This window comes from Cavia porcellus, unplaced genomic scaffold (assembly GCF_034190915.1).
Source record: "Cavia porcellus strain 051 isolate PalLab524CR breed Dunkin Hartley unplaced genomic scaffold, mCavPor4.1 scaffold_12, whole genome shotgun sequence".
Classification (NCBI taxonomy): Eukaryota; Metazoa; Chordata; class Mammalia; order Rodentia; family Caviidae; genus Cavia; species Cavia porcellus.
Window position 1 is genome coordinate 71,752,942 of NW_026947495.1, and position 24,559 is coordinate 71,777,500.

The following is a 24,559-nucleotide window of genomic DNA, read 5'->3' on the forward strand; positions in this document are numbered from 1 at the left end:
GTCTATTACTAACATTATGGAGTTGCAAATTTCTATTTTAGTAAAACTGATATTGCAACAAAACTCTTTAGGATCCTAAAAGTAAAACAAAATATGATTTCCAAAGTTTTAACTAACAATATTTTAAAATATTTATATGAGACTTGCGAGCATTGCTGGAGAGATTAAAGATTGTTTCACTAAACCTTTAAAATAATCTTGTGCTCTAGAATTTCTAGCTTAGAGTTCATAACTGTCCAAGCAAGACAAATACCAACTTATAATTTAGAGATTTGAGTTTTGATGTTATTTTCTAAATGTACTGGGTAAAATTAAGATTCCACAGCATGAGAAATATTTAAGGAAAACACCATTTATTTTTTCATTGGATATTTCTTTCCTTTTGGTGAGTTACTCCAAAGGTAGCAACATGATAAAAAAAACTTCCAATATGTGAAATTTCCAATATTTCCTTTAATGTATACTAAAAATGGCAATGTTTTCTTTTCTGATTTTTATTGCAGAGAAGGTATCTCTTGTATTTATGTTGTCAAGTAAAAGCTGTGACTCAAGACAGCCCCTAAGAAGCATGTACAGTAATTCTTCAGTTAATCAATTCTGTAAACATCTCACTGAGTCAGTCATTTGCCATTTAATTTCAAGTATTTATGATGGTACCATAGAGGGTAGAGAAAAAGACAAACTATGGGAAATCCAAAGTATAGCATTTAACAAGATTATTTTAATTCATTCTCAAGTATTTGAGAACAGATCAATATCTATTGGAGAACTTGCTTTAAGTATTTCTGAAACAGTTATTGAGATTCTTGCCAATAATAACATTGTAGAAGCTCACGTTGGACGGCAAATGGTTTCCACCAGAAAAAAATACATTTACTCTTCAGGAATAACTTCTGCCAACTTGGATGGTTTTTTCCAAGATCTCTTAACAGGAGTGATTCAAGTACTCTCTGAAGAAATAGGAATAAACCATCACTTTAAAAAGCATGGAAGGCGCAAATCATGCTCCTTGCTTGCAAGCCATAATGTATCTATTTTCAGTAACGTAAATACCAAGGAACTGCCAGGCCTCAGAGGTTGGGAATCATCATCAACTCGCCAAATTGATCAAATTGTCCAGAAAAACAAGTTAAATTATCTGGCATCTCAGTTAGACATCCTGATGGGCAGCCTAAAAACTGATGAATCAAAAAAAGTAGTCAATAAAGTATTTAATATTATTTTAGACTTATTTTTGCCAGATGAATTCCCAGGCAGAGCTATGGATTCAGGTAAACTAGCAAGAGGTTTCTCTTCCCCAATCAATCAACAAAGTAATAGCATCCTTAGAAATAATCGGACGCTGTCCCCTAAATCAGCGTTTCTTCTCAATGTGGTATGTGAGAAGCTTATTAGGACACTTCTGGAGAAATGCGCAGCCACTTCCCCTCTTGATGATGATCTCCTTGCTAGTGAAATATCAGCAGAAGTACATCAACTTTTGAGAATACTTCACAGGATAGAAGACGGAAATCTTGATTATTACAAGAGCTCAATGGACTGCAGAGAACTTCAAGGAGACTGCATGTCAGATCTTTTGGGAAATCTGGCAGAAACAAATCAAGATATATTGTCATCAGATTATATGCTTAATATTATTTCCCACAGCTTGGTTAAATCATTGATGGATAAGCTATCACAGGGTTTACAGGAAGATCTCGAAGGTCCATTGTTTGAAAACAAATGTTTGAACCATAGAAGAAGAGAAATACAATCTAATTTCACAGAAGCCAGAACACCAGAACTCAAGAAATTAGGACAAGTTAAAGACTCTTTAGGATTCACGAGTTATGACAGTGCTTCTTCGACTGGATTCGTAAATAATCCACGAGTTGCCAGCTCCAAGGTGCAAGGACCATTTGGCAAGCAATGTACAATAAAATCCTCTTCATGGTTACCTCTTAATGAAGAGAAAACAAAGGAAATTGATAAGGTAGTCATTCGTAACATATATCAAAGAGATATGTACACAGGTGTTTATTCAGCCTCTTTTTTGGAGGAAATAATATCTGAGTTGTTTTTTCACTTCTCTACATGCTTGTGGGAAAAAAATGCAGACATCACTGAGGCCCAGCTCAATACAATGAATACATTGTTTGTCAGCCACGTGGTAAACGAGTTTAATAATGCTCAAGTCACTGTTCTGAGGAATGCGGAAGAAAGGCTGTATTTTCCACCAATCCATAAAGAAATGGTGAGGAAGATTGTTGACTCCGTTTATTATGATGTTTTACACAAATATGAATGGAAAGTGACCAGTAGTAATCTGGCAGGTGAAAATAAGTCAATAGCTCAGCAAGTAGCACATGGTATATTATTAGAGGTTTTAGATTACCAGCTCCCATCTTCCCTCAAGGCAAACCTCAGAATTCAGTCCTGCTACCCTCTTGAAGCTGAGGTTATACTGCAGAAGCTTCAAAGCAACCTAAGAAATCTCACTTTGCAAGCCATGTCTTCAAAAAGCTATAGCACCATGTTACCATACTCATTTTTAGAAGATGTCATCAGAAGACTTTTACTTCAGCTCAGTCCTCCATCTGGGGAACCTTCCTCTTTAGGAAAAACGTATGCAACCAGTTCCGATTTTAATGAAATGTCCACCTGCATAACAAATAAGGTGATGTCAGCCATTTCAAGACATAAGATCTGGTTTACTACCTATGAAAATCAATATCTCTCTTCAGAAAAGAATCTCCAAAAGATGGTAGATTCTGTTTATGGCAACATTTTACAAATGTCTGACTCTCTTGTTTCAATACAGAAAGATATGGCTAGCCGAAGTCCAATCATGATGGATCGCATAGCCAGTTTTATTATCCAAGAAATTATTGACTGTCATCTTCAGCCGTTTTTGTGTGGAGAGGTTTCCTCACGTCCAGGAAGTCCTCTGGATGCAGTCTCTAATATGGTTAAACAGGTTCTTAATGAGGTCCTAGAATCATGCAGACCCCAGAAGCCACCACCTGTAGGTATTTCTCCGGATGTATTCATAGGCGAGATGGTTGCCAAACTTCTCTCAAAGATTTTCAGCCCTAGGTCTAACACTGAATTTGAGCTGGAAAGCATGACACAAAGAATAATACACTCTGTGAATGAGTATTTTGACAAAGGTGGAATTCACATTTTATACAATGACAAGAAGTCTTTCCCCTGTATAGATACAGACGTCATAGATGAACTCGTCACCTCCGTTTATAGAGATGTGTTAAACCAGTACGGACTGGACCCTAATGTTAATAAAGAGACTGAAAATAGTGATTCATTTGTGGAAAATATAACTAATTTAATTGTAGCCGCTATTTCAAACTATCTTCTTCATCCATTGTTTTCTGGAGATCTGTCAACTTCATCTTATACCACATTGCTGGCTGAGAATATTGTTCAAGACGTCCTTAGTAATATAAGTCAATCAACTAGCTCAGACCAGAGTTTATCTCCATATAACACCTTACTGCCATATACATTCTTAGAAGATATGATCAGAGTACTATTATCACGATTCTTTCCTGCTGCACCTAGTGTGGTTTCATACAGGGAAACTCCACAAGATAAATCCGAAATGAATTATAATGAAATTGCTTCCAGCCTTATCAGTGATATTAGAATGAAAATTTCCCAACATGAAATTCAGTTTTCAAAAGAAAAAGAAGAAATCAAGTTTGCTTATTCAGAAGACGATGTTCAACATCTTGTTGACTCAGTATTCAACAATATTTTACAGAAATCTAAGTCCGAAGAATCAGTGGAGCAAAATAATATACATACCAATGATGTTCTTATTGATAAAATAGCAGCTTTCATCATTAAATATGTGTGTGAACAACATCTTCGGCCATTTTTGGATGCAAATTCATCCTCTTCCTCCTCCTCCTCTTCCTCCTCTTACACATATTTTGATGATAAGAGACAACAGTCATTTTTTTCCAGTGTTTATTCCTCGACTTTTTTGGAGGATGTTGTATCTGGGGTTTTAAGGAAAATATTCCACAGAGTATTTGGTGTTGTACAAATGGAAAGCATGAGAGATTCAGAGAATGAATTTTTTGATAAAGCTGAGAAACTCATACATTTGATAACAGAGGAATTCTCAAAAGCTCAAGTTACCGTTATAGAAAATGCTGAGCGACAGTTGAATTTGCTGCCAGTGGAGACAGATGTAGTAAAAACTATTATTGGCACAGCATACAGTAGAGTTTTGGATGAATACCAAATGGAAATCAAGCCTCAGAAAGATTTTCTAAGTGACACTGGGACACTGGCTTCTCGAATAACTAAAATCATCCTGACTGAAATTTTTGATTTCCAAATTCCTCCAGATCTTATTGCAAACTTGCCTTTTAAGTCTCATTCCAAACTCAGTGAAAATGTTTTGATACATAAAGTTCAACATGATATTACTAAGTCAAGATCCCGAAGACAGGCTTCAACAATGTATACTACTCTGTTATCACAAGACCATTTGGAAAAAATAGTCACTCAGCTTGTCTCACAAACATTGACATCTACCATAGAACACCCAGATACTGCTCAATCAGATGTAAATGATACAATCATAAAACTGATAAATGAAATCATGTCAATAATTTCAAAAAATGCAATATGCGTCACCAAACAGGGAAATAAAAATCAAAATACGATTTCAGAAAAAGATGTACAGTCTATGATTGATTCCATCTATGCTGATCTTGCTCATTCAGATATATACAAGTCTCTCACAAAAGATAAAAAAGACATGAATAACATACCTGTTTCAAAAATAGCAAGTTTTATAATAAAAGAAATTTTTAACCATCACCTACAGTCATTTTTATCTGGAGATAAACCTCTTCTTTCAGCTTCAGTTGATCAGATTTACGAAGAAAAAGCAAGAGATCCTAAACAAAAAAGATGGTCTTGCATTGTGAACTCGGCTGTCTTCTTGGAGGAAGTCATTGCTGAGCTTTTATGCAAAATTCTTCATGCATTCACACACAATGTCTTGGTTTTTGAAAGCACAGACACAGCAAAAGTCCAAATTACTAACATTGTTACAGCCTTAGTAAAATCAATTGTTGTAGAATTTAACACTTCAGAGATTAGAGTTGCAGATAACTTAGATAAAAACTTGTGCTTTTCAGAGGAGTATAAAGAAATGGTTCGAGAAACTGTCAACTTAATTTACAAAAAATTATTAGATGAATATAGTTCTTTAGTTCAAGTGTATAAAGCTATACAAAGTGATAGTACCTGTTTTGGAAGAAAAATATATCATTTGCTATTGGAGGAAATTTATGAGTATCAAGTGCAGTCATTAATTTCAGGAGAATTAGTGGCTTCTTGCTGTGCTTCCCTTCAAGCTGATAACATCATCAGAAATGTACTCAGCGTCATCTTGAGTGATAGATGTGCCAGGCCATCATTTGTTACTGTATTTCCTCATTCTCTTTTAGAAGACATGATTTCCAAGCTCCTGGTGCATATCTTCCCTCAGGCTGACACTGAAAACAAACTAACAGAAGAAGAGCTTACTCCAGATGAGAATTTTTCATTTGTAGCTTCAGATATGACTGATGAAATTATAAAAGAAATTTTTGAACATGAAATCCGACTTGCTACTGCAATGGAAAATGCAGAAAGTACGCAGTTAGAAGTCCTTGAAAATTTGGTTGATTCTGTATGTAATAATATTTTGAAAAAACCTGAATATCAGGCTGAAGTACAGAAAGATGCAGGCAGAAAAGAAGGACCATTTCTCAGTAAAATAGCTGGCTTCATTATGAAGGAAATTATGGATCATCATTTACAACCATTTTTACATGGCGAAGAATCATCTTCCAGTAACTCACCTGATTGTAACCATGCTTCTGTAGTTGCCAAATCTGGCAAAGAGACGTCACAGGTTTCTCTTTTTTCAGCTACATTTTTGGAAGATGTAGTGGTTGACCTTGTTCAGAAATTTTTTTCTTTCTCAGATAGTAAAGATTCTAAGAAAAGAACAACACCAGAGCCAGATATTGTGAGCTTAGCTGTCAAATTTGCAAATGCTCTCCTTGGAGAATTTAGAAAAAATGAAATTAAAGTCTTACCACAAGCTGAAGAAAAATTTTCTTTCCCACCAATTGCTAAAGAAATAGTTGCTGACATATCTAGTCATGTATATAATCAATTCATAGGGAAATTTGGATCTAATGATATTCAGAAGCATGATAAAAGTAACATTGTTGTAGAAATAATTGCTGCTTTAGCCCAGAAGGCAATCTCTGCATTCAAGATTCAACCACTATTCTCAGGAGACTGGTCTTCCACCTTCTTTTCATTTTTAAATCCAGACACCATAATGCAAAGGGTTCAGCACTTACCACAGGATACCTGTATGCAGATAGCTAGATACTCAAAAGAGAAGCAACTTACTTTACCAGAGCAATCATGTAAACAGACTTCCCTAAGCTCAGATCAGAAAAAGATGATAGTTCGTTTGGAACAAAATAGAGGTGCAATGAACAGAAAGAATTTCCACATTAAAGAACTCTCAGTGAAAAAAGAAGACATCCCAAATCCAATGCTTATCCCTGTCCCTACCATTATGGAAAGTAACAGGATTCCCATAATGTCAGGCTCATCTGGAGGTATGGCACATACAAAGAAAGAGGACAAAAAGAAACTGAGTATTTCAACTCCAAAAAATAATAAGAGTGCATCAAAAGTTACTTCTCCAGCTACCACGGAAAGTAAGAAGGAGCAAGATTTGAAAAAACCAGGTAAAAATCATGCAGTTGAAAGGAAAAAACAATCAATTCCCAAAAAGGAGTCACAGGGTAGTAAAATGCAAACATTTTCTCCAGTTGTTCCTGATGCAGAACGAAAGGCTGCAGTGCCCCAGTCAGATCCTCCAATAGACAAGGATAAGAAAAGGGACAATATCAAGGAAAGTTCAATACAAGAAAATAATCAGGACTTTCAGTTGTCTCCTTGGAAGCCCAGGATGAAAAGTACTGAGACTACAACAGAGAATACTTTGAAAATCATGAAAAAGCCAACAAATGAGGAAATGATAGACTCTTCTACTGAAACAGATATGGGAGATATAATCTTCTCAGATTATGAAACCGTTCAAAACATCATTGAAAATATTTATGGGAATGTTTTAGAAAGGTCTTCTCTTCAAGAACCATCAGATGTTTCAACATACAGATACAGCAAAAGCTTCCCAGGTAATAAAGCACTGATTATAATTCAGGAGCCTGCCAAGGAGTCTGACCAGTTTGTTAGGCCACGGAGCTTATCTTCGGTTAACAAAAAGGACTACGTTGAAGAGGCAGAAAAGAATGAGACAGAGAGACAAAACAAGAAAGAAAAAGAAAGTGAGAAAGAAAAAGAAAAAACTACAGAAAAAGAGAAAGGAAGAGAAAAGAAGGTTGAGAGTAAAACCACTCAGCCTCACTACCTACCAGAAAGTAAACCTAGAATTTTTCCTACTGATTTTTTAGATGACGTTATCATTGAAATAGTTAAAGAACTGATGTTTTCTTCCTCACCAGAAATGGAAATGTGTGAACAAAGTCCAAAGGTAAATGGGTATCAGAATCAGTCTGAACTCTATGACACAGCTGTGAAACTTACCCATTCGCTGAAAAAAGAGTTTTCAGATGTTCAAGTCAAGATGTTATTTGGGCACAATGAGAGACATCAGTTTTTCCCACATACAAGTAAAGTGTCTTCGATTCCTGTAGCACCTTCCAAAAATAAGGCATCAAATACACACAAAACGTCATCAAGCATTAAGATAAAAAGTATGGATAAAATGCCAAATGTACCTGACAAACTCTCTCCCCCTGAGATACCTTTCCTAGATGAATTACCATTAATAGACAAAACACTGGTCAATAAAGTTGCTCACTCCTCTATTTGCAATATTTTGAAAGAATATAGAACTCAAGAAGCTCTTTATCAGGACATTAAAAATAATGAAGACAATTTAGTAAAAAGGTTAACTAGTGGAGTGATAAATGAACTTTTTCAACGTCAGCTTAACTTGCTATTTGGTGATGAGGTTCCAATTTTAGCAGGTTTGCCTCTGGACTCTAAAGATCTTGTTAAAAAGATCGAAAAACTGCCCCAAACAGCCAGTAAAGAATGTCAGACAACATCACCATATACTGTAATGTTGCCTCATCAATTTTTAGAGGATGTGATATCTACCCTTTTATCAAAAATTTTCTCAAAAATATCCAACACCATCACCAAAAGAGAAACATCTGAGGACAAAGTTTCCACAGAACTTGATTTCCTTCAAATGGAGTTAGTAAGTAAAATTGCTGCAGAGATTTCCAATGATGAAGATATGATTGTAGAGTACGTAGAATCCTTGCATCCCAATGATGAGGAAATTATTGAATTGGTGGTTCAATCCATTTATAACAATCTTTTGCCACAATTTGGATCCCAAGAAATCATACAAAACTGTATATCAAACGGATGCAGGCATCTCTCCAAAGCCATCATTGATCTAGTTCTAAGAGAAGTGGCTGGCAATCAGTTGCAGAACTACTTTTGTGGGGAGTTAACTCCATATCAGTGTGCAGAAGTTGACAGTGTAGTTGAAAATATCCTTTCCAGTGTCCTCCAGACTACTTCGACTCGACCAGCACAGGCTCCTAAAGTGTCTTCCAAGATCATAGAAGAAATTGCTGTGAAATTTCTATCAAAGCTCTTATCTGTGTTTCCAAAAGTGCATAAGAAAAGAACCAAATCTCCAGAAACTGAAATGCAAAAAATAAGCTCAAAAATACTAAATTCATTCCAAGAATTTATCTCCAGAAGTAAGATCAAACTTACAAAATCTGCCACGGAATCACCTACTGTATCTTCAGATGACAGTGAAACTATTGAAAACATAGTTAATTCTGTTTATACCAGTATTTTAAAACACTCTGGTTCCCATACTTCTGTATTTAAAGACTTAATGGGTCAGAGTAATGTCCTTTCTGACATAATAGGTTTTTTAATGGTGAAGGAAATTTACAATTCTGAGTTTCAACCTCAAGTAGAAGAAGAAATATCAAGTTCAGAACTAATTCTGGAAGCTGTCAAAATTATGGAAAAAGTGGTCAAAATTGTTGATAAATTAAAGTCCCAGGAAGACTTTTCATCTGAGAAATGTTCTATGTTAGATACGAAGGTTTTAGAGGAAGCATTGGCCTTGTTCTTGGCTAAACTCGTAAGATTACCTCGTGCCTCACAGCAAGATACAGACTCCTTATCAAAATCTGAGTTGAATAAGGTCGCATCACAACTGACAAAATCTGTAACAGCTGAAGTTTCTAAAAGTAATATTAGTCTAGTATCTAGTGAACCTGAAGAATCCTCTTCAAATCAAGAAGAAATGGACATGATTTTCCAGGTTGTTGATTCTGTTTATAGTAATATTCTTCAACAATCTGGAAGCCATGAAGAACTTCATGACATAAAAGATACAGACACAGTCCTCTCTAAGGTAGCCAGTTTAATTATCGATGGAGTTTCAAAAGTTCCATTAGATATGGTTACCTCCACAAGCTCAATCAGTGGTATCTTTCAGGATCTGGACATTGATAGAATCATTGAAAAGACAGAAAAGCACGCTAAGAAAATGATGGATGACAAAAAGTCAAGAGAAGATAGATCCAGAGAAGAATGTACAGTTGTAATAATTCCACATGTCGGAAGGAAAGCAATCAAAGTGGACCCCCAGATTATTTCCCAGCACTTAGCAGTCATCTCTGTAAAGACTGAACCACTTGAAAAAATGAAATTAGAATGTTTAAGAAGAACTGGGCATAGCATAGAGGAGCTGAGACGAGCATCTATAGATGGGCGAAGTTTGGCTGCCACAAGCCCAGCTGTTTCAGAAAACAGAAAGAAAGAAAGACGTACCTCGCTCAATAGTACAGGTCGACTGGACATAAAACCCTATGAGGTAAGTGCAGAGTCTGTGCTAGAAAAATAAGGGACGCTGAGGCTTGGTTTTATAATTTCTTCCCTCAAATAGTTGTATGGGAATGCATGTTTGTAGCTGTTGCCATTCCTGACTCTAAAAGAAACATAATCTTGTATCATTCCATTCGTTCTTCATTATAGCTATTGAAAAATATTCAAGATAGGGCAGTTAATAGAGCATCAGGATGCATGAGACTATCTATCTAAAATAATTTTAGTTCCTGCATTTAAAGCTCCACAGCTGTGTTCTTTTTCTTTAATAACATTGATATACAAGGAGTAGCCTGAAAACTTTAAAGTGCGTTTGCTATTATGATGTAAATTGAATTACTGATGTTTCTCATTTACTGTATGCTCTTAGAATTATCCAGTTTTCTTTGTTTTCTACCATTGTTCTACACCCAGATTCCTGCTTGATTTAGATACAGCTGTGCCCTATCACCCTGTACCCAAGCCATGAATAAGTCACATTAACTGAGACTTCAAAATGTCAAAAATTATTTTGTTTCTTAGAAAACCACGAGTGAAGAAAACAAAATCATCTGGCCCACCTACCAAGTAATAGTAATCCATTACTCATGTTAATTTTTATTTTAAAGCATCTCCTGTTGGTGATGGGCTTTTGCTGAGTGGTCAGTGTGTGCTGAGAGGGACAGTTGGTGGCCTGGAGATGGCCTAAACAGAGTGTTCCCCAACCATGTTCCTCAGAAGATAACCCAGGAATGAATCTTTTCAAGCACTGTCATGCATCCCATTGAACTAAGTCTCAAGACTCATACATACGTTAATTACTTTAACATACATACATAGGTTAATTACTTTATATTGTAAAACTCAGATACTGAGATTGGTGTGAACTGAGCCTCCTTTAGTAATCTTTATCTTTAGTGTTTTGGACCATACAATGATGATGGTGCCTTCCAGCTTTAAAATTCCTCTTTCCTCTAGGTTGCCATTACACTGGCATAAGTTTAGTGGTATTCAATTATATATAAATAATTACTTGGAAGTAAAATTGTTGTGAAAATGTTATAGAACACAATTACTCAAAATCAGTTGTAAGTTATAGAATTGTTTGTAACAAATCCTACTGCTAGATAGAATTTGTAGTATCTTGTAAAGATTTTTGTGAAGCATATGGGAAACAGGAAGTGAGCTTCTCAACAAGAACAATCACCTGTGTCTTTTTAAGGGCAAGAAAAGCAAACTTAGTAATGGGGAGAGGGAAGCAGCTGCCACAGGTAAGTCAGTTAGGCGTATAAAATTCATGCAGAAACCTGCATACAAGTGTGGTTTGCTCTTAACAAAGGCAAACACAAGTAAAAGACAAAAAGAGAAAAAGATTAAATGCTAGTCTGCACACTTTTTACTTTTCCTGAGAATTTATTCTCTGCTCTGAAATACTACAAATTCTCAACTTTTCAGACATTTGCATAGTAAAAATAATGCCATAAAAATGCCAAAGCCATGGGGAGTTTCAGAATTTCTAGATCATTGTTTTCTATACTATAATGGATAATCAAAGTTTATTGTTTGGATCTTTTAAAAGAATTACTATGAATAATTTGTTTCCACAGAGGAAATACCATAAGCCATCATTATCTAAAAAGCTATCTTGCAAAGTCACAAAGGAAGATTGAGTCTAAAATTATTAAGTGCTCAGGTTCTGATACATGGTTAAAGCCATTAAGGATTGGGCACTTCTGTTATTTAGTTATGAGTTTTGTCTTTGATGCTTCTTTAACATTGAAGATGGAAGTGACTATTTGACCAGGGAAATGAGAAGACATGAAGATTTATGCTTTCAAGAATGTCTTGGGCAATATTTGTGAAAGATCAAGAGTGAAAAGTTATGAAGTAAAAACTCAGATTCCACACATTTGGCTACTCATTTTTATAAATGACAATCAGGAAACATCTTACTTATTTTCATAAAAAAAAAAAAATATATATATATATATATATATATATATTTAAATTTCTCTATGATTAAATTCTTAGGATTAAAAATGCTGTTATCTGCTTCTATCACAAAATTTCACTAATACAGTTATTTTCAAAAAAATATAAAGTTTAAGCAAAATAGAATCCATATTAAAGTTGATTTTGCAATATAATATGAATGTGAAAAATGCTAAGTATCAGAAAATTATGTTTTTTGTGTCTTTTTCAAAAATACTACTGATATATCATTCAATGGCCTTTTAAGATTTTACTTAAATTGAGCAAATCATAAGAAAATAACTGTCTCATAATGGTCATAGAGGAAAAGTGATTGAAGTGTTCCTGTTTAATATTCATTGCACCTTCAATTTCAGGCTGTTTGCAGAAATTCATTTCAAAATATAAGAAAGCCTGATATCTCCAAAGTAGAGCTTCTAAAAGATGTCCAAAACAGAAAAGACCTCATCATTCGGTTAGTGGCTCATGATATTTATCAGGAAGATGAAGAGGCTTTTACTGAAGGTGATACAATGTATGATGAAAATGAAGTTGTTTTAGGAGAGTATTTTGGACTAAGGACCATAGGAGAACTGTCTGAAGATGAAGTCAAAGGAGTCATGAAGCTGATGCAAAGAAGAGGTATTTCTTCTATACCAACAGCCACCACAAGCCGCTCTCAGTCCACATCCACCTCAGATGCTCAGGGTGTGCGAGGAACCTCAAACCAAACAGAACCCATCAAGACACAACTTAGCAGAATTGCTGGTGAGTGCAGCATGACTACCTCCACAGTCTTGACTGAAACACCTGCTTCCACAAATAAAACGTCACATCAGAAGGTAAGTGACTGCCACTGACAAAAAAGAGTAGAGAATTTCACAAAGTGTATGTAACAATATACCTTGGTTAGGCAGAAAGAGATATCAAAATACATTATTTGTCCTCCTAAGGCTCTAAATATTTATAAAGTATGTAAAATAAGATACACTTATGAAACTCAACTAAGGGAATGAAGATAATGCTAAGAAACCCAGATAAGTGAAAAGTTGAAGGGAAAATAGAAAATGGAATCCAATTAAGAGAAATATAAGGTAATTACTTAAAATTACATATTCCAGCCATTTTATATTTGGGCTGCTCATTGAACATTACTTAGAGTCTCATACAAAGGGGTGGGATCTTAAAGCTGGTTAAGTTAAGAAAAAGTTTTGAAAGTCCGTAGAAATTGACATTATTGCCGAACAACCACCATAGTACAAAAGAAAGATAGAAATAACTTAAAAGAGGGAGGAAGGGATATTAGATGTGTGTCCTAATGAGATTGTAGTCTTAATAGGCTGCAATCTTTGGACACATTGCATAGCTAAGTATTTTTCTTAAATAATGGTCTGCCATCTTATTGAAATGATTTTAACATTACACTTCCTCTCTCACTGTCCTGAGCAGTTCTTCTTAAAGGCTCCAAAACCTCAGAGGACACTCTGGGCTTTAGTGGCTTTTGGGTTTATCCTTGTCTGAAAATATGTTCTGTTCCTATTTTTGTAGAATATATAATTTGGATTCCCTGATGAGACAGCTTTGAACTGATCATTCACTTGATGTGATTCTCAGGTTAACACAAAAACTGAGAAGAACTAGAGTAAACAAACAGATATAACTTTACTTAATTCTGGTTCATGTATTTTCCCAACATATAGACCAGACTATGTGTTGTGATTGAACTTGTAAGTTTCCAAATTGTTTAGTTATATCTCTGTTGTTCTTATTTTTAAACTTAGTAAAGTATGATGAAAAGATATGTGAAGTTTAGAAATAGAAAATTATTTTCTTCAAACATTTTACTAAGTTTATGCTTAAAAATCTATTCAAAATTCAGTTTCATAATTTAGAATACCTTAACTGATCATCTCAAAAGAACTACATTAGAAAAGACATTTCAATTAGAACTGCAGAGTTCATTCATCTTTAAAGTAATCTCTGAAACTTTCTTTCATTAAAGTATGGGTTAGACTGCAAAAAATCTAATAACATGAGCAATAAGATTCACTAAGATGCCCATTCTGGTTTATTATCTCCTTTGGAAGTCCTATAATGTTTACAATGTTTAGGTTTTATTGGTCTTGTTCTCTACTGTTTTGTTCAACTTTATAATACCTAATAAGATAGACAATTTTTTTAAGGAAGCAAGAGGCATTATGGTAACCATTGTTGATAACCTTGTACTCTGTTTTTACATCTTGCGCTATGTCTATCCTTGGTTTTGACTGACAGCTTTGTTTTGCCATATTTGACTTTATTCTCTTCCAAAAAAAAGTAATAAGAACTAAGGAGTAATAATAGCCAAAATGTGTAAATTTTGTTGTAAAACAGAGGGGGAAAAGTGCTCTAAAGGATACAACTGCAAGTGTGTTTAAGGGTGTTAAATAGATGACCACATTAATGTTTTTGGTTGGATCATTGAACACAACTGTTTGCAGTCTCTCTGTTTGAATGTTCACTTTGTATGCTTTGATACTGTGACTTGAGCAACTGTCTCTAGGATGATAATGTGTAATCTATGAACTGGTGATTTCTTACTGGTTTTTTGTTTTTGTTTTTGTAGTTCTGTATTTCTTGTACCCTTATACCGCTTGTTTTGTTTTGTTTTTTCTTTTTCCTTTTAAATAAAATTTTTGAAAAAAGTACATACTTTGTATTACTACTTTGTGTAATGCCTGATTTTCAAATCTGCAGAAAGAAGAAAATGTTGCTACTGAACCAACACACCACTTCATACACAGAATTATGAGTACATCTTCCTACAACCAAGAAGATCTCTTATCATCTTCCAGGTAAATGAAATAAAGCAATACAAACGTAGAACTCTGAGTGTAGCACTTCTGAGAAGAATGAGGTGCCTGGTAAAGCTGTAACAGTGTATGTGTTCAGCCTCAGACCATCTCTTCCCTGCCATTCCACCGTCTCTGGCTCCTCTTCACTTATGACAACCCCTCAAGTATTCCTTCTCTTTTGCATGTTGTAAGTACTTATAAGCAAGGCATAGTTTTGTTATTTTTTACTTTTATTTTTCCCATATTTCTTCCTAAGAATATATATGATATATTTAAAATTCCAAATAAAAGTTAATCATTGCTTTTGTATATATGATATCATACATAGGCATGTCAGATTGACCATACGCAAGAGCTGTATATCGTGTTTCAAACAAAAATTTTCTACCAGGATATTAAGTATTTCCAACCTTCTTAGCTTCCCTCGATCTCTAATTGTACCTGCTCCTCTTTTCTTTCTCCTTCCAACCCTGCAAATATGCTCTCAAGCCCTCTTTCTACTGCTCTGGATATTAAAAGTCCTATCTTTTTTTCTTTCTTCTTCTATTATCTCTTTTCTTTACTTCTTTCTGAACATTTTTCTTCTTTCTTTTTCCTTTTCTCATACACATTGTAACCTACTTTTTATCAGTACTAATCCATTGTCATCTTTAGTTATTACATAAAATGTGCATTTGTTAAAACAAGTTGCTAGTTAAATGTTGATACATAGTTAGTTCTGTAGATGTTGATACAACTGAACTGATCCTAAGACATTGAATAGGTGAATCAATACTAAAGCATAGGCAAGCCCAAGGTTATACAACAAAGAAAGAACCATTGAATATGGAGATTCCACAGTATTGACAGAGCTTTTTGTAATTGATCTTCAACTTCTAGTACACAGACTCTAGAAATATGGGAAAATAAAGCAGAAAGATATTTCCAAATAGTCTTAACTATCCATAAACTGCCCTCTGTGGCACTGAAAGGAAGCAATTTTCAGATAAAGATTTTACAAAACAAATTCTAAAATATTTAAAGAGATCAAGTGATGTGTCAGGCAAATAATGGGATGTTCAGTGAGCTCAAAGAAGATATAAATAGTTGAATGTCTCTATTTAAAAAGCTGATAAATGAGATTAAAGAAGACACAAAGACATGAATGAACACTTTAGTAAATTATAGCGATTTCAAAAAGCAATCACACAAAAATTTTGGAAATAAAAAATAAAGTTCAAAACCATGGATGTAAATACAAACAATCAAAGGAGAAAACATCAGGATTTGAAGACTAAAATGTAGATAGTGATACTATAAACAGTAAACCATGAGAGATTAATTAAAGAGGTCCCAGATGACTCTAAAGGAATAAACCTAAAAATTACAGATATCAAGAAGAACTGCAAAAAGAAAATTCATGGTTTTAATCAAAAATAGCCTTCAAAGCTTCAAGTTTTTGGAATGTGATTGAATTTTGGTGTACTATATCTGACTTGATGTTCACAGGGGACTGGTCAGAAGAGGTGGGTCACTGAGGCCATAACCCGGAAGCATATATCTCAATATCCATCTCCTTTCTTAACCTTCTCTACTTGCTGGCTGTCATGATGTGAGCTGCTCTACTCTACTCAGGCCATTCTATCATGCTGCTGCGGACACAGGGACTGATGTATCTAAGATATGAGCCACATAAAGCTCTTCACCTTCTAAAAAGAATACAGGTGTTGGATATTTTATCCCAGCAATGCACAACGTGACTAAGACAGATTTTATACCAGAAGAGGGATCATTGCTGTGATATGGATCATGTTTTTCAGAAACTTTTTGGAACTGGTTCCTAGAAGGAGTTTGGAAAATGTTGGAGATGCCAACTAGAGAGAAGCATTAGAATGTTGTGAACTGAGCTTAACAGGAATTTCAGCTTAGGGCTCAGAAGAATACTACATTCATAAAAAGACAGACAATAAGGACCAGGCTAGGAGTCCAAAGATGGGAGCAAAGACTTCACTGAAAATTGAACTGGCAACCTATATTAATTGTTCTCTGGCAGAAAATTTGTCTGTATTTTTCTCATGTCCTGAGACTTTGCAGAAGTCTGATGATACTAAGAACAGTGGGCTAACTTGGTTCAAGGCAGCCCAACATTTAGGGTGTGATATGGCTATTTTTGGTGGATTTTAGGTAGGTATATAGTGAAAATAAGGAGCAAAATGACCATTTAGAACATTTTCAGTTTTGTCAGAAGAGAGTGCACACAAAGATGGAGCAGAGGAAAGCTTGACTGCTGAAAGATTAGTACTCAAGCAAAATCAAGTACTTTCAATCAGGAAAATAAGAAAATGGTTTTTAAGGCATTTTAAAGAATCAGGGAGACTCTTTAATTTGTAGGCTCAAAGGTACAAAGCTAAATTTTGTGAAGAGAGTCACATAGCACAGTGCTTGAGGAGGATTGACTAAGAAACTGATTCCCCAGGATTTAGTTCATAGTGCTGTTATCCAGGTTCTTAGAGGCTTCATCAACCATGACTTAAGGGGACCTGGATACTGTGCAAGCTGTCAGAAGTCCTTGCTGTCATTCACATGGTACAGGCATGCACAATGCAAGAGCTAAGGGGTCAGAAGATCTTCCAACCAGATTTCAGAAGAAGGACTGTTAGACCAGGCCTCTGAAAATGCATAAAGCTGTGAAAGTAAGATTGAAAGTATGATCTCCAGAAAATTGCAAAAGCCAGAAACATGAAATGTCTGAGGAAAGCCATAACAATTAAGCATATCCTAGCCCATGAGAGAAATCATGAAGGCTACAACCACCAGCAGCCGTATAGGGGTGGAGTTACCTAAGCCCATTAGAATTTCTATCTCACCACAGCTTTCCCTGGAAGCTAGACATGGTGCTAGAAGATTTAATGAATGCCTTCCTGTGTTTTGGTCTTGCTTTGGTCCTGCTGCATTCTACACCCTTTTTACCTCCCTTTTGGGGCAGGAATGTTTACCTGTTGTCGTATGTTAGAATGTTTAATTTTCATAAGGACTCACAGCCAAAACTTTTCTCAGAAGGAGAAAGGAGGCTTCAGATTTAGAATTTTAAGCAATGCTGAACTGTTCAAATTTGGCAGCTCCTAGAGATGGGCTGAGTGGATTTTTCCTGAATAGATTTGCGTGTGTCTTTTGGGAACCAGGGGAGGAATGCTATCCTGTGGATCTACAGTGGAGCTCCAAAGCCTTGTCTATTAGGAAGGTGATTTGATTATGGAAGCACGATAGCTGAGTGTTCTGTTAAGAGGTGTGCTGTGGTCAAAAGATCCAGGTATCTGTGGGCATGCCCTGGAAAGTTGTGTCTCCCTTCTCTTAGCCTCCTTCCTCCTCTCTGCTTCCTGGCTGCTTTGGGGTGAGTAACATTCCTCCCAGACCCCTTCAGCCATGCTGCCAAGAATGCAAGGACTAAAACTTCTACAGTGTAAACTGAAGTAAATCTTCCCTTGCTTAAATTTGTAGGTGTTAGATATTTTGTCCCAGCAACAAAGAAAGTAACTAAGACAGAAACTAAATTTATAAAAATTTTATATCTCAGAATCACTGAAGAGAACTTTCCAAGTCTAGGAATTGAAATGCTCACCATGGTAAATGGAGCATATATAACTCCAAATAGACATGCTCAGAAAAACTCTTCCCACAACAAATCATGCTTAAAAGCCAGAAGGGCATGGAGTGAAGCTTTTCAAGTTCTGAAAGGAAGCAATTGATAAACTACATTATTATATATTACAAAATTATTCTTCAAAATGGATGGAAAAATAAAAATCTCTCATGACAAAGAGTACCTAACAAAATTCATGACCACTAATTCAAGAGAATTCTAAAGATAGACCATGAAGCTAATATCAAAAAAGGGTTTCAAAAAGAGAGTACATTTAATTGAGTAGTTAAACAAAAAGAAAATACAAAAGAATCAGAACCAAAGAAATAATAAAATGATGAAAATTGATAAATATGTCTCAGTATTAGCACCTAGTGTGAACAGAATTGAATAAACAATTAAAAAGAATATGAGTTATGATGAATTTATCTTCATCCTAGAGTTGCAAGTGTGTACCACATACATAATCAATAAATATAGTACCCCATTAAGTAACATTAGGGGAAATAATTATATGACCATCTGAATAGCTGTAGGAAAAATCTTGGAGAGAATCCCACATACATTCATTATAAAAAATCCCTGACAAAATTAGGTATTGAAAAACCTTACATCAGACTAATAAAAGGCATTGTGACAAACTGATAGCGTCATACAACATGGGAAAAAGTGAAAGAATTTCTTATAAAAGCAAGAACAAACCAAACATCGTTATTTTCATTCTACTGTTCAGTAGAATACTCAAAAGTTTAGCCACAGCAGTCAGGGAAGAGAGAGAAATAAAAGTGATATGGATAAGAAAGGAAGGCATCTCACTATATTTAACTGCAGACAATAAGTTCCTTTTCACTGAAAATTCAAAAAGCTGCAGAAGAAAACCCTTAGAGCTAGTAAAGAAGTTCAGCAAGGTAGCAGCATACATAATCAACACATACAAAAAACAAAGAGCATTTCTATAAACCACCAATAAAGAACCTACCATGAAAGAAATTGGCATCCCAGTTCCAATCATGTAGCAAAAAAAAAAAAAAAAAAAAAAAAACAACTAAATACCTAAGAATCAACCTAAAAAAGTGAAAAAAAAAAAAAACCTATAATAAAATATCAAGTACTTGGAAGAAACAGATTGAAAAAGACATGAGAAAATGGAAGGAGTCTCATGTTCTTAGATATGTAGAATTGATATTATCAAATGACTACTTACTACAAATTATATACTGATTGAATGTAATCTCAATCTAACTGCCATCATTATGTTTTATGGAAGTAGAACAAAATCTCGAATTTGTATGAGCTAACGGAAACCTAGAATAGCTAAATTGACCATAAACAAAGCAGAGTGTATTACAGTTCAAAAATTCAAGTTAGATTACAAAGCTATACTAATAAATTCATCATATTATTGTCCCAAAAAATAGACATGCAGACCAGTACAACATACTAGGAGGACACATAAGCAGCCCTACACACTGTCATCCATCTGATCTGTTACAAAAACAATTGCTGGGAAAAGATGACGTCTTTAACCAGTGGTGCTGGGAAAACGGGTTACTCACTTGAGGAAGAATGAATCTGGATCCCTACATACTATCCTGTGCTAACAGCAAATCAAAATGATTACGCAAAAGTCATGATTTAAATGAGAAGAGGTATATTTGGGTTCACAGTTTGTAGAGGTTTCAATCCACAGTCCCCTTGCTTCATGTCAGGATGGTTTTGAAGACAGCATAGCAGAAGAGGCAGGAAGAGAGTCAGATGGGGGGAAAGAGGACAGGAGACGAGAAAAGGCCAAGCAAGGAGGGGGGAAATGCACCCTTTCAGGCCATGCCCCCAGTGACCCACCTCTTCTGACTATACCACACTTCCCAATAACACATTCAGGAATAAACTCATCAGCTCCAAAGTGATACTCATTCCCCCCTGATCAAGTCACCTCTCAAAAGTCCCACCTATGAGCACATGAGGCTTTTAAGGTACATTAAAACATAAAGCACAAATGACCTAGATATAAAAACAGAAATATTGAATGTGCTAGTATATGAAATATGGGAAACAACTGAAGACCTAAGCAGGCAAGTATTTACTGGAAAAAAACCCTAATTGCACAAGAATTAATACCAAGAATCAGCAAATAATGTTGTGTTATATTGAGAAGCCCAAGGCAATTAAGAAAGTAATGAGCCAACCTATAGACTATAAAAAGATTTTTGCCATCTATTCTTGTGACAGAAGATTATTATGTCAAATATATAAGGAACTCAAAAACATTCCAAAATGCCCAAAATAACAAAATATGCCCAATGGTAGAATGAGATGCATAGATATTTTTCAAATGAAGAAGTACAAATGACCCACTAAGTACATGAAAACAATTCAGCATCTTTGGCTATCAGGGAAATATAGTATAATCTACACTGAGATTCTGTTTTGTTGCAGTTCATACTGGCTTTATTTAAAAGTCAGAAAAGAAAAGGGCATTCAAAGAGGGAGGAGGAGAATAAAATGTACACAGATGGTGTGATTTGCAGATTATAAGATTTTATAAGAAGAATCCTAAAGTGTCCTTCCAAATCTTATGAGAACTAATAAAAGAAGTTAGCAAAATAGCAAGGTACTAAATTTAATATACATAAATTTCATATATATGTGTGTATATACATATATATATATATATATATATATATATATCCACGTACATTACTTTCTACCAGAACAAAGTATTAAGAATGAACTTTAGAAACCAAGCAAAATACTTACACGCTAGAAATTAAGAGGCCACAAATAAGTAGATTGGAGAATTTAATATTGTTCCAGGGCCAGGTCTGTCCTGAGTGGTTTACAGAATCAAAGAAATTCTTTCACCCCCAAAATAACTAGTTTTACAAAGAGAAATATTTATTGTAAAGTTTATTGGAAAATCAAGAGACCCTTAAAAGCCAAAGAATCTTGAAAAATAACATTGGAGATCTCTCACTTCCTGATTTTAAAACTTAACAACAACAACAACAAGAACAACAACAAAAAAAAACGAGTTCACAAAAAATGCAGTACAGATGTAGTAAACACCTCAGAGGTAAACCTTTCAGTATATGCTCAAGTATTTTTGACAAGGGTACCAGAACTATTTGATGGGAAAAAGATGGGCTTTTCAACAAATGGTGCTAGGAAAAATTATATATCAAAATACAAAACAACAAACAATAGGAACAAAGATAAAGTTGGACTATTACTTTGATATCATATTAAATTATATGTAACTGAATCAAATATTCAAGCATCAGGCTAACAACTTTTTAAAAAGCTGTAGAAGAAAAGTTGATGACATTGGATTTGGCAATAACTTTTTTGTATGTGACACCAAAAGTGCATCCAAAAAAAAAAAAAAAAAGCCAGGCAGTTTTATTTCATCAAAATTAAAAATTTCTGTGTTTCAAAGAACCCTGTCAACAACCTGAAAAGTCAACACACGGAGTGAGAGAAAATATTTTCAAATCATATATCTTTTAAGGGACTGATATTGAAATATAAAGATGTTGCAAAAAGAGCATCAGGAACAACCTGAGTGCAAAAAAAAATTGTACAAGCAACTTGAATAAAAAATTCTCCAGAGATGACTAACCTCACTATTTACCAGGAAAATGCATATGGGAACCACAAGGAAAGACTCTTCTAAACTCATTGCGTTAGCATGGGGAAGAAACACAGAGGAGCAAGGAAAGAAAAAGAGAGAAAGAAAATAAACTTTAGTTGAGGATGTAAAGAAACTGGAACCTTCATGCACTGAAGATATGAATATAAAATGGTGCAAAAACTGCAGAAAACACTGTGGCTGCCTCAAGAAATTAGGCATTGGATTAGCATAACGTCCAATACCGTATTTTCACTTCTGAGCATATATTCAGAAGAACTGAAATCAGAGACTGCAATGGGTATTTATATCCCTACTTATATTCATAGTAGCATCATTCACTAAAAACAGTGGAAGCAACCCAAGTGAATTCAAAGGAAAAATAGATAAGCAAAATATGTCATATGTACTCAAGATATTATGATCCAGTCTTAATACGAAAGGAACGTGTAACACGTGCTACAACATGCACAAAACCTTGTGGCATTATGCAAATTGCAATGTCAGTCACAAATGGTCAGAAACTGCATGATTCTATTTTTATAATGTCCCCAGTAGTGAAACTCACAGAGATAGAAAGTAGAATAGTGGCTTCCAGTAGCTGAGCAGACAGGAAAACGGGTGATGAATGCTTAGCTGTTGCAGTGTCAAGCAGGGAAGATGAAAATGTTCCTGAGGTGCATCGTAGGCATGGGTTGTTGCACAACAGTGTGAATATACTTCCTCTTCCAGACCGGACGCTTACAGTGGTTAAGCTGGTGAATCCGATGTGTAGTTCATCACAGATTTAAAGTCAGAAACAGCAGCGCTGAAATCATTTTCAGATGTTTGAAACTTCAGCAATACTGTATCGCAGATTTGCTTCTATATGAAGAATGACTGATTACACTTCTGCCTTGCAAGTGATTTGTTCATCTATTAATTACAAAAATAGAAAAATCATATCTTGTTTCTTTTGTTTCAGTGAGGAAGAAGATTCAAATGCAATTTCAAGCCCAAAGATATTGAAAGGTTGGATATTTTTCTCAGTTTTAGAAAATATATAAATGGAACTTTACTTGCTACTTTGGTAACTTAGTTTTGTCCTTTGATAAATTTTTAGATGTCAGATTTGAAATTAATTCTATTTTTTCCTTGCGGTTTGTGTACTGTTGGAAACTGATCAGTATCACATCACTCAGGTGTCAAAATAGGCAAAATACTTTGCCTTGTCTGCATTGCTATTCATACTTTATTAATGTATTCAATATCAAATGTTGTGTATTGTAGACATTATAACACTTTGTGAGACAAAAATAGGGCATATTGTCTTGCTAGTTTGAGTATGGGGCAGAACCCATTATCTTGGATTATCATTGTTTCTTCCAAAAGCTGTTCTTCTGTGCTCCATATTTCGGCCCTACTGAAGTATACAAAAGGCTTTTGAAAACTAAACCAATCTAAGAAGGACCTTCTTTTCTTTAAGTACTTATTTTTATTGGCTCCTTAGAATATCCGTTAGGAAATGTTAATCCTCTATTCGAAGCGAAGAGGACAAGTGTGACTCTAACAATGACAGTACGTGAAAAACGTAGACTGTCGTATGTTCTGGAAACTCAAACCGCGTTTCATCATGACTATTTTTCAAAAGAAATATGTTCCTGGCTTGACAATGAAAGTCACTTTCATTAAGATGATCCATAGAGTTATACACATAATTCAGAGAACAGCGGTGCGTGTGCACAGATTCCCAGAATGTGCCACAGCTGTAGGAATCACAACAGACACTGTTTCAGCACTAGGAAATAGTGAGCGGTCAGACCAGGCAGGAGCCGCAGACAGTGCTGGCCTCTCACCGACTTCCTTGCTGTCCATCGTACATCCTGAGCATTGGGGACCTTTACACCTGCCGCTGCCCCTGTAGCTTTCCCATCTCGGTCTTCATTGCTCATTCCTCACTCGAAGACCTTCCCGCAGATGGAACTTTTCAGAGCGGCCTCTTCTGAGGCCTCACTCTCTCTGAGACTATAGTTATTTCCCGTCGTGGCTCTCCCTGTCCCTCTCCTTTGTTCCCTGACACTTCTCAGTTGTTTGACTTTGACCATCTCTCTAGATTGTAAGCTCCATGAAGTGGGGATTTGTGTCTTTCACAGCTGTGTTTCCCACAGCCCAAAACAGGCCATTAGCGTGTGATGCACCAAAGGCACGTGGGGAGCTAGGGGACCGTCGTAGGAACTCAGGAGGTGGAATGGTACATGGGATACACTTGGGGTGCTGATACTGAGGTACCCATTAAATGCTCAAGCTGACCTGTCACTAAACAAACAGACGTTTTAGTCTGCTTTTACTTAGGGGTGTACAAAGGTTATAAGAATTGGAAGGGCCCTCAGGAACCATCTTCAGGGGTAATTTCTTATTAGGGTATAAAGTTCATGCAGAGTGAATGAATGGTTTTGCATAAAGATGTAGCTACCAAGTTATACAATGTGCTTTTCCCTGCAAAACCCTTTTTGTTACTTTATAGATCAAGATCCAGGATACGCCCCCGCATTCTAGGGCCCTTCT

General features: G+C 35.4%; 1 protein-coding gene across 1 annotated transcript in view; it reads left to right on the top strand.

Annotated features, from left to right (window-relative positions):
- The window catches only part of Fsip2 (fibrous sheath interacting protein 2), a 74,141-nt gene that overhangs the window by 45,059 nt on the left and 4,523 nt on the right, over nucleotides 1–24,559 (top strand). Inside the window, exons 16-19 of the mRNA XM_063259410.1 lie at nucleotides 504–9,973; nucleotides 12,312–12,776; nucleotides 14,671–14,768; nucleotides 22,980–23,026. Of these exons, the coding sequence (XP_063115480.1) occupies nucleotides 504–9,973; nucleotides 12,312–12,776; nucleotides 14,671–14,768; nucleotides 22,980–23,026 (10,080 nt within the window). The remainder of the gene's footprint in view (nucleotides 1–503; nucleotides 9,974–12,311; nucleotides 12,777–14,670; nucleotides 14,769–22,979; nucleotides 23,027–24,559) is intronic.